We start from the raw sequence: 11,349 nt of genomic DNA, 5'->3' as shown, positions 1-11,349 counted from the left end.
TTAGTGAAAATATTTTTTGATTTATTGAAAAATCTATGTATAACTATAATCTCGTTTTACATCGAAGCAGTCGTGTGGCAGTATTTTATATCAATATTATTCTTCTATAAAGAATCGTACTATAATTTTTATATAACTGGTTTGATGGGAAATGGGAAAATAGAATCAATATCAGCTTATCCTTATTATTGTGACTCGAGACTGGAGGGAGACCAAAACTATATAAAACTTTTCAAATATTCCTTAGGTTACTGTTTAGATAATTGCTCCTTGAATGCGAACACCACAATTGTGATTCTTGTATTCAAATATGGGTGAAAACAAAAATACCTATTTGAAAGTTAGTCTCCTAAATCCGGGCTCGCTAAGCACTAACCATGAGGAATTTATTGTGGCAATGGAAAGACACGCTATAGATGGAATGGCCATAAATGAAACTTGGTTGAAAGATAGGGAAGAAGGTCGTGCACCTTTAGTCCCAGGTTATAGACTAAAACATATCCCACGTCCTATAAGTGTCCGAACACGTGGTGTAGGAGTTTACCTAAAAAGGGGTCTCAATGTACGTATACTTCCACACCCACCAAGTCCACAAGTTGAACAGCTATGGATAAAGTTAAATCTTAGTAGAAAATCTATCGTTATAGGGGCGGCCTATCGACCTCCTTGGATGGATAGTAACGTGTTTTTGGACGCTTTACCAGAATCTATAGGATCTTTTGCATGGTGTGATCACATCATATTACTGGGCAATTTCAATATAAACCTTCTGAATCACGACCACACTAACACAATTAAATTACACCAATTCACACATCGCACGAATCTCACTCAATATATTACTGAACCTACACATTCTACTGACAATAGTCAAACGCTACTAGACCTAGTATGTACCGACGCTCCAGTCCACAACATCACTGTTGATCATATTGAAGTACTTAGCCATCACGCTTTTATATCCTGCACACTAAAAATTATGAAAGAAAAATTTAAGCCTAAATGGATAACCTATAGACATATCAAACATATAGATATGGATCAATTTCAAGTCGCACTATTAAACTTTAAATTACACAACATCTGCAAACTCAACAACGTTGGTGACATGGTACAGAGTCTAAACCAATTGATAATTACCCTTTTCGACTCCTATGCACCCGTAAAAACTATTTATATCAGGGAAAAATCCTATCCGTGGATCATGTACAACATCAAACTGATGATGAAAAAACGCGATGAACCTCTAGCCTTATCCAAAAGAAATATTCAGCACAGACCATACTATATTGAGCTTAAAAAATTTACTAAAATGGCAATAGAGAGGGAAAAGGCTGCATATTTTAATAAATACATTAATTCGAATTTAGATAAACCTAAGACTCTTTGGAAGCACATAAAACACCAAGTACGCATCCCCCGCCCGGCTTCGCTGTAAAAGTCTTTAGGGCTATCAGCACAGAGGAGGTTTTTAGTCGGTAGGGGGTGTTTACACCCGAGCCCGACATATGGGCCCCGTCTCTGGGCCTTCAATACGTAAATGTATTTTTCATTTCTCATATTTGGAAAGTAATGTTGTTTTGATCTGATTATTGGGTAGAAAATGCTGCTTCCCTTCATAGAGAGGGAAAAGCTCATACAAATTACTTCCCACCCAAGGGCCGGAATAAACTTTGAAAATAGAACTGCTGTCTGCTATGAAGAGTTTTATGTAAAAAAAACTAATCAAAAGAAATGCCATGTGACTTTAGACGGAATAAGCCGCAACAATTACGCGGTAAGTTTCATATTTGAAATTTAAAAAGTCGACATAAATTGGCGGGATACTAATCTGTGCTTAGATAAACAACTAGTTTTATTTTCCTCATATTCGAAACGAAAATTAGAGTGTTTAACTCGGGTAAAAGTATCAATTCCTATTTCCCAATTGATTATTTCGACCCTCGGTTAACAATCTACTATTCCTGCTCTCGAAAAAAAAAAAGATCATTTCTCTTGTTTCGCTAATATAGTAGAAAGTCTATGGATTTTGGGTACGTGCATACAGTTTGCAAACCCTGTGTAAATAGGTAAAGATGCATAGTCTTTGCCATAATGCACTAAACAAACTATAGCTAGTAATAACAGCTTACGCAATGCCTCGGGACTTCTGTCTGATTGGGAGTCACAATATTCACAGTCAGTAACTAAAACAATTGCTGATACTTATGATAATTGATAAGTTAATGTAAACTAAATAGTGTTTACATTAATTAGTATTAAAATATTCGGGTCGACAGGTCACTGGTAAATATTCAATTGCATTTCAGTGCTCCCCTTTGTTACACGTACAATGGCTAAGAGTGGTATGTATTTTAATTCCTACTATATAATAATATTAAAAATTTGAATGTAAGTTTGTTTGTTACGCTTTCACGCCAAAACCAATGAACCGATTTTTATGAAATTTAGTACAGAGATAGACTTGAGCTTGGAAAACGACACAGTTTTTTCTATTGCGAAAAAATAAATTGAGGGGTTGAGATAGGGGATGGAAGTTTGTATGGCAGTTCGTCATTATCGATGATGACACGATAAGACTTTTTATTTAGACATTTGATAAGAAGTCATTTATAAGTATTTGATCAAGAATTTTTTAATCTTTGACCAACATTGGGAAGAAGATTTTTTAATAACAGTTCTATTTTGACGAGACTTTCATAACTACTGTCTGTATCAAGAGTAAACGGCTGAGAAGAAACTTGAAAGTAAATAACGTGTTTCAGTTAATGAATTCTTTCTATAGCCTCTGACACAGACATTTGTGAAAATAGAATATATATCTCATGTGCCTATAATTACAACGACTCCCTCTTCATATCAGAACTTCTTCTTAGTCGGACACTCTTGTTAGAGTCGTTGCGCTGACGAGGTACATGGTGGGGTGTTCGGTGGGTCAATATCCTTTCTGAGGGTAGATCTCCTGGCGATGTGCTTCCATTTCTGACGGTTAGAGGCGTTGCGAGTACACTGGACTATGGTGGACTCAGTAGTCTTTGTGATGGCGTCTATCCAGCGGGTTGGCGATTGACCGCGTGCTCTTTTGCCTTCCACCTGGCCCTGAACTACCAGTCTCTCCATCAAGTTCTCATTTCTAGAGACGTGACCAAAGAACTTCAGTATTCTTAGTTGCACAATTGACGATAGTCTGTCTTTAATACGAAGCTCTTTGAGGATGGATACATTGGTGCGAAATGCCGTCCACGGGATCTTTAGGAGGCGTCTCCAGCACCACATCTCTGATGCATCGATTTTACGGCGGTCCTGCAGTCTCAGAGACCAAAGTTCGGCTCCATAGAGAAAGATTGGAAACACAAGGCATTTCATCAATCTGACTTTAGTCTACTTGGTAATCCTCCTCTCCCTCCAAATTTTTCCCAGTTGTTCCACTGCAGACCTGGTGATGGCGCACCGTCGTCTGATCTCGTCGCCACATCCTCCAGTACTTGATATAGTAGAACCAAGATAAATATAGTTCTGTACCACTTCACAGTTGGCTATATAGGGTACATTGGTTCCAATTTGTTCGGCCCGGTCTACTATCATCACCTTCGTCTTGTCTCGGTTAATAGTAAGTCCGAATTGGAGACTGGTACTGACGGTATAGAAAATTTTCCATATTCCAAGACAATGCGCATAATATACTCTGTGTAGATGTTAAAGAGTATTGGCGATAAGATGCATCCTTGTCGTACACCGGCTTCAGTCTTGAATTCGCTTGAATACCGCTGCAGTACCGTGCTCATACATCCTCCTCAACAGAACTATTAAATGGGGTGGTACACCCATTTCCGCAAGTATCTTCCAGAGGTGTGTCCATATGACCGTGTCATATGCTTTGCGAAAGTCCACAAAGCATATGTAAAGGGTTGTATTGAATTCTCTGGCTTTCTCAATAATCTGACGCAGTATAAGAATTTGTTTGCGAGTGCCTCTTCCCTTAACAAATCCGACTTGCTCGGGTGCAATCTGCCTTGAGAGGTAAGCCAACAGCCTTGTATTAATTATGTGGAGCATCACCTTACTTGCATGAGATATCAAGGATATGAGTCGGTCTTCTTCTCAATCGTTCACTCTTGTCAGAGTGGTCGTGGTTGCCAAGATGACGCAACATTAGTCGCCGTTGGTCTCCACAGTTATGGGTCGCACTGCCTCCCTCGCGATGCTCCTCCACTTTTGACGGTTTGCAGCATTACGGGAGCACTCCACAATAGGTGTCTGGGTCACTGTTTTGATAAGGTCCGTCCATCGTGTGGGTGAGCTTTCTCTCGCTCTTTTCCCCTCCACCTTCCCCTGCACTATCAACCGCTCAATCGATCCTTCATTTCTGGAGATGTGACCAAAGAACTTCAGAATTCGTAGTTGCACAGTCGACGATAGCCTTTCTTTTATCTTCAGTTCTTTTAAGATGGAATTGTTGGTTCGGAAAGCCTTCCAAGGGATCTTCAGGAGTCGTCTCCAACACCACATCCCTAAGGCTCAATTTTGCGGCGGTCTTGAAGTCTAGGGGACCAGGTTTCAGCCCCGTAGAGGAAGATTGGAAACACAAGACACCTCATAAGTCGAACCTTGGTGGTTTTGGTGATCCTTCTGTCCTTCCAGATCTTATTGAGTTCTTTACCGCAGATCTGGTTATAGCACATCGCCTTCGGATTTCCAGCTCACAACCTCCAGTATTGGAGATAGTAGAACCAAGATAGGTGTAAGTTGGCACCACCTCACAGTTGGCAATGTGTTGAAATTCTACCCTGTTGTTATTTACGCGGTCTACTATCATCATCTTGGTTTTAACTCTGTTGATGGCCAGTCCGAATTCAAAGCTGGTTATTTCCAAACGTGTTAGTAGTTCTTCACTATCCTCCTTTGATTGGGCAAGTAGTGTAGTGTCGTCCACATATCTGAGATTACAAATTATGCGCCCTCCGACAGATATACCTTTATCCCAGTCCTCGAGAACAATCCGCATTATGTGCTCGGTGTAAATGTTGAATAGTAAAGGTGAAAGGATACACCCCTGTCGAACGCCACCCTCTGTTTTGAAATTTGTCGAGTCTATTTCGGAAACCCGAACAGCTGCTGTACCATCTATGTATAATCTTTTGACGAGTAATTCCTCCATATAGTAACAATTTCCTTTATTTCTGTTATTGTTACACCAACGGAGTTCTCTATGGCCCAGGTTTTCGGCTTAAACGTGCGAGTTAGAAAGCGTATCTTATTATGGAGATCCCTTGTTTCATACTTAATGGAGTGCTGTTCAAGTTCTTCACATATATTTATTCACTAACGTTTCACTGTTCTACACTGTCTCGGTCGCGTCTACATTCGGCCTGTATCAAAGCACTTATTTTATTAAGTTCAGATACTGTTGCTCCACTGGCTTTCAAACTTTTACGATATTCCACTAGCTTCCATGTCTCTTTTGACATCCAATGATATCGTTTGGCGTTAGGGTTTTGTGGTTGTGTCTCAGTAACTACCTCTTTGATAAATTTCTTTGCGGATAGCCATAAAGAATTATGGTCCATTGAGTCTGTAGTTTCTGCCAGCCACGTGCTATGCTTTGGTACAAGTGATTCTGTGAATGATCTTTTATCTAGTATTTCTATTCTCTTTGTATGCTTAGCTAGTCTCGCATTCTGCAACTTCAATTTCAGTTTGCCGATTAATAGTTGGTGATCCGAGTGACAGTCAGCACCTGGCAAGGTATGTACATTCGTAACTGAGCTCCTCCATCTAGATCTTATTAGGATGTAGTCGATTTGGTTTCGGTACTTACCATCAGGCGAGACCCACGTGTATAGCCGTCTTGCGTGATGCTTGAAAGCGGTGTTCATAATAGTCAGGTTGTTATTCGCAGCAAACTCTATCAGTCGTTCTCCTCTTGAATTCCTAACACCAAGTCCATATTTTCCAACAACATTTCGGAGATCAAAATCATTTATGGTGGTTCCAACTTTTGAGTTGAAGTCTCCGATGATGATAAGCAGTTCTCGTCTAGGTTTCTTAGTTATACAGATTTCGAGTTCATTATAAAACTTTTCAACATCATTATCGTTGGCAGTGCTTGTAGGAGCATAGACCTGGATTACGTTCAGTGGAGCTGGTGATGCATATAGTTTCATGGATATTATTCTATCACTGACGGGGTTATATCCTAGAACAGACCGATTCAGTCCTTTTGGAATTACCCCACAGTAACTGCTTGTTTCATTTCCGGAGAAGTAGAAGGTGTATTTTTCGGAGTCACGGTGGCCACTGTTTTTCCAGTGCGTTTCACTGATTCCAGTTATTGTCATATTACAGCGCTCAATTTAATTTTCCAGAATGTGGAGTTTCCCGTCGTCTAGGAGTCCTCTAACGTTCCAGGTACCAAAGCTTAGTTGTTTGCGTAGGTTAATGTTTCTTCCAGTAACATATTTTCCATGGGCAGCCTGGTTGCCTGCTCCACCATGGCCGGTAGCCAATTTCCCATCCTGAGCCCCGGAAAATTCAGGACGCCGGTCGCTACGCGGGTTGCTAGGCAAACATTCTCTTTTGACAACTTGTATATTCATCTTTGCAACTCTCATGGGACAGTAGCCGCAGTGGTTTCCCGTTGCCTTCTACGCCAGATATTTTTGGGGTAATTTATACTCCAAGGTCACTGTAACCTCTACCAGCCAGTTTCCTGGCCAGGTGTATGGATATACTGCCATTGGTCGGTCGCCATAGCCTCGTCTGTTGTCTAGCAGGGGGTACCACGAGCAGGTGAGGTTGCCAGTTGGGGCCGATTACATACTATCATCGATTTCCCCCTTACACCCCTTATGAGTCGGTAGTTGGTGCATTTCTTGGTGGACCCTTTTTTGTGCAGTGGAATGAAAATGGATTTTGACCAATCGTCAAGCCATATTCCAGTCTCCCATATTTTACAGCAGATGGTATATAAAATATCAACTCCAGGTTCTCCCATCGCTTTGAGGACTTCTATTGGGATCTCATCACAACCTATGGCTTTATTGCATTTGAGGTGTATAATTGCTGCTTGTACTTCATCCCGCATGATGTCGGGTTCACGGTCAAGTATGTTGTGGGGAGAACATGTGAAGCTTAGTACCAAATTGTTGGAAAATAATGATTGACAATATTTCTTCCACACATTCACGATATCTTTATCTCCGTAACCGTATTCCCAGCGGAGTCCTCAGCAGCCCACGTCTTAGGTTTAAATTGGCGTGTTATGTATCGCACCTTATCATGCAGATCTTTGGTTTGATATTTGTCGGAGTGCTGTTCCAGTTCATGACATATCTTACTCAGATAGTTATTGCGGTCACGTTAGCAAGCAGCTTGTATGATAGCTGACTTGGCATTTAGCTTCGTAATGCTAGCACCACTGGCTTTAAGTTTTCGGCGCTCTTCAACCAAATGCCAGGTTTCTTCCGTCATCCAATGTTGTCGTTTTGGTAAGACGGTTTTCGGTTGTGACTCTGCAATCGCCTCCACAATATCAGAACATAACAGTACAATAAATGCACTCCTGTGTTGTGGCATAAATATACCAACATTTTATTTTTTTATTTTCGTAAATATTGATTTTTTCAACTATCAAGGTTTTTTTATGGAAAAGAAGGACAAATGAGCGTACGGATCACCTGGTGTTAAATGATCACCGGCGTCATTTAAGGAAGGTGTACCTTTTTTAAAGGTATCCATGTCGTATCGTCCCTGAAACACCGCACAAGGAAGCTCAAAATTCCTTGAAAACCGCGCTGTGGAGGTGATATTCAATTATTTATTCACGCTGACCACTTAGTTCCGTAGTATTTTGCGGTGCCTTACAATATCGAAATAAGAGTGCGTAACAATACTTTTGACACGGGAGTGGGTCAGGGATTGGAAATAATACTCCGCTTATAGGAACGAGTCTTTATTTGCGTTCACTTTTTCTGAACTTGCACTTCGCCGGTCTGCCGCTGTTCCTCTTGTGGGTGGCGGTACCTTCAACGCGTCGCACCGCACCGAACACTAAGTCTCTTCTATCTTATTCTTCTTGGAACACTTCCACTTTTCACTACTTCTTCTTTTCTTCTTCTTCTTCTTCTTTACACTTTCGAGTCAGAACTAGAACTGCCGTAGGCCACGCTTAGTACGGCTTATATACCCCCGGATCCGTTCTATTTTCAAAATGATTCTCCCATTCCATCTTTAAATTTAAATTGTACTAGAAAATTCTTTTAACTATTTTTATCCTGCTTACACATTTTCCATCCCCTTTTTTCTGTTTGATTTGAACCTAAACTTACTAGAAATTTCCTTTAACTTTACAAAACCCAAAAAAAAACCATACACTGGTAGGTGTATCGAACCCGGGTCTACAGCGTCTGAAGTAAACACTTTTCCGCTGAGCTACGAGTATTGCTGACGAAGCTGTTGAAATTAACAATGTCTTAAAGTTTGACACTCTCGTCATATACTTCGAAGGGTTGCTACGCAACACTGCCCCCTCCCAAGATATGACGGTCCTGATCATCGTTGCTTCCGTAGTACTTAGCCACCCGATCGACATGTACGATTTTCGGGGACTTCGAGGGGTACGCTGGATCCTGAGAGTCACATCATTTATCCTTGTGGTTACTTTGTATGGTCCCTCACATCTTGGTTGGAGCTTCGGAGACTTCCCCTTTCGTCTTACAGGATTGTGTAACCAAATCAGGGTTCCCTCTTCAAAACTAGGAATATTAGCTCTTTGATCGTAGCGGGTCTTCATCTGTTCACTTGCCTTAAGCCCAGTTGTTCTAATTTCCTTGTAGATGTCAACCATCTTTTTCCGTAACTCATCCACATATTCTGTTATACTTTTCGGAGTATCCGTTGGACAGCCTGAGAGTAAATCAGCTGGCAATTTCAATTCCCTTCCAAAATTGGCGTACGCAGGAGTCACCGTTGTTGTCTCGTGTATTGCGCTTCTATACGACATAAGAAACAGTGGAATGTACTCATCCCAGTTATCCTGATGACTGTCCACTACTTTTGCCAGATGTCGCTCCAATGTTTGGTTAAACCTCTCCACCATCCCGTCCGACTGTGGATGATATGGCGTAGTTCTGGTCTTATGGATTCCCAAGATCTTGCAAACTTCTTGAAATACTTGTGACTCGAAGTTCCGCCCTTGGTCACTGTGCAACTCCAAAGGCACACCGAATCTGCAAAAAACTTCATTCACCAGCTTCGTCGCAACGGTAACTGCTTCTTGATTCGGTAGAGCTAATGCTTCCGGCCACTTCGTGAAATAATCCATCACCACCATTATGTAACGGCTTCCAGCTTTGGTGACTGGAAACGGTCCAGCTATATCCAGAGCTACTCTCTCCCACGGAGCCCCAACATTATACAACTTCATAGCTCCTCTGCTCCGGGTTTGAGGTCCTTTGAAAGCTGCACAGCTCTTGCATTTACGGCACCAGTCTTCCACATCATCACGGCAATACAACCAGTAAAATGGTTCTTTAATTTTTATGAGAGTTCTTCTTATTCCCAAATGTCCACCTGAAGAACCATCGTGATAAGCTCTCAGGATCTCGTTCACCTTCTCCCTTGAAAGGACCAGTTGCAGATGGCAATCCTTTCCTTGCGGGGTTTCCCATTTCCGGCATAGCAACCCGTCATGCATCACCAAACTATTCCATTGTGCCCAGAGACTCTTGGTAGCCATACTGTGTCTAGCCACTTCAGACCATTTTGCTTTAAGTGATCCACTTGCTAGCCAATGTAAAAGTGGTTGAAGATCCTTATCATTTTCCTGAGCTCTCCTTATTGCATCGTTGCTCCAGTTCCCATCGATCGAATCTGTTCTGATCAGTCGGATTATTGGATTTTCTTTCTCCTCCTGACGAATGTAATGTTTGCATTCCGACGGACAAGGTCTTCTAGATAAAGCATCTGCGTTTCCATGAGTTTTTCCTCCTCGATGTTCGATTTCAAAGTCATACTCTTGAAGTTGCTCAATCCATCTAGCCACTTGTCCTTCCGGATTCTTGAATTCTAGTAACCACTTCAAAGTGGCATGATCAGTCCTTACGAGGAATTTGCGACCCAACGAGTACTTTTTAAAATGTTGTAATGTCTTCACCACGGCAAGTAACTCCCTACGAGTTACACAGTAGTTTCTCTCCGGCTTCGATAAAGATTTGCTAAAGTATGCAATTACAACTTCTTGATCTCCCCTCTTCTGAGATAACACTCCACCAATTCCAGAATTGCTAGCATCAGTATCTACTATGAATCTTCCCTTCGTGTCAGGATATCCGAGGACAGGTGATTCACATCGCCGTTTCTTCAACGCTTGTTCGCAGTCTTCATCCGAGGAAAAGGCTCTTTTCTCCTCCGTCAGTCGATGTAAGGGCTTAGCAACATCAGGAAACCCTTTCACAAAGCGTCGATAATAAGAACATAGTCCAAGGAATGCTCTCACATGTGTCTTTTCTATCGGCGTCGGCCAGTCCTTGACACCACTTATCTTGGCAGGATCCGTCGCAACGCCTTGCTCCGAGATAACGTGCCCCAATTAATTCACCTGACGTTGAAAGAAGGAACATTTCTGTGGACTCAACTTCAAGTTGGCACCCTGCAGTTTTGCGAAGACCTTTCGAGCTTCTTAAGATGATCTTCAAAACTTCGTCCCATAATGAATATGTCATCCAAGTAGACAAGGCAGGTTTCTCCCAACATACCTGCCAGCACATACACCATCAACCTTTCGAAAGTAGCTGGGGCGTTGCATAATCCGAAGGGCATTGTTTTGAACTGCCATAATCCTTTTCCGGTTGAAAAAGCCGTCTTCTCCTTGTCTTTAGGGTCCAGATCAACTTGCCAGTAGCCACTTTTCAAATCCAGAGTAGAGAACCACGTCATGCCACAAAGTGAATCTAAGGTGTCATTGATTCTTGGCAATGGATAACTGTCCTTCTTAGTAACATCATTCAGACGCCGATAGTCCACAAAAAAACTTGTTGATCCATCCTTCTTCTTCACCAGAACCACTGGAGAACACCATGGACTCGACGACGGTTCTATCACACCATTTTCTTTCATATCCCGAATCATGTCTTCCACTTCTTGTTCGCGTGCAAACGGAATACGTCTTGGTCTTTGCCGTATCGGAACAGTGTCTCCTGTGTCGATCTTGTGTTTCACCAAACCAGTTCTTCCGATGTCCCCGTCGTTCTTTGAGAAAATCCCGGAGTAGCGTAGCAGGAAATTTCTCGCTTTTATTAACTGTAGCTTGGTAAGATTGTCCTTACAGCCATCCAGAAGTTTCTGTATGTT

The 11,349-nt window shown here is 41.8% G+C and overlaps 1 protein-coding gene across 3 annotated transcripts in view; it reads left to right on the top strand.

Annotated features, from left to right (window-relative positions):
* Positions 1 to 2,292: 2,292 nt before the first annotated feature.
* LOC126965340 (alanine--glyoxylate aminotransferase 2, mitochondrial) overlaps positions 2,293 to 11,349 on the top strand; it is a 28,858-nt gene continuing 19,801 nt past the window's right edge. Inside the window, exon 1 of one of the 3 annotated variants that reach the window (XM_050808887.1) lies at positions 2,293 to 2,345. In XM_050808887.1, coding sequence (XP_050664844.1) covers positions 2,333 to 2,345 — 13 coding nt within the window. In that variant the 5' untranslated portion in view covers positions 2,293 to 2,332. Of the gene's footprint in view, positions 2,346 to 6,378; positions 6,409 to 11,349 lie in introns of those variants that run through there. The other 2 variants (XM_050808897.1, XM_050808888.1) reach the window with 2 other exon arrangements.

The sequence above is a fragment of the Leptidea sinapis genome, chromosome 1 (assembly GCF_905404315.1).
Source record: "Leptidea sinapis chromosome 1, ilLepSina1.1, whole genome shotgun sequence".
Classification (NCBI taxonomy): Eukaryota; Metazoa; Arthropoda; class Insecta; order Lepidoptera; family Pieridae; genus Leptidea; species Leptidea sinapis.
Note: the sequence above shows the minus strand (reverse complement) of the source record. Positions and strands in the feature narration are given on the sequence as shown.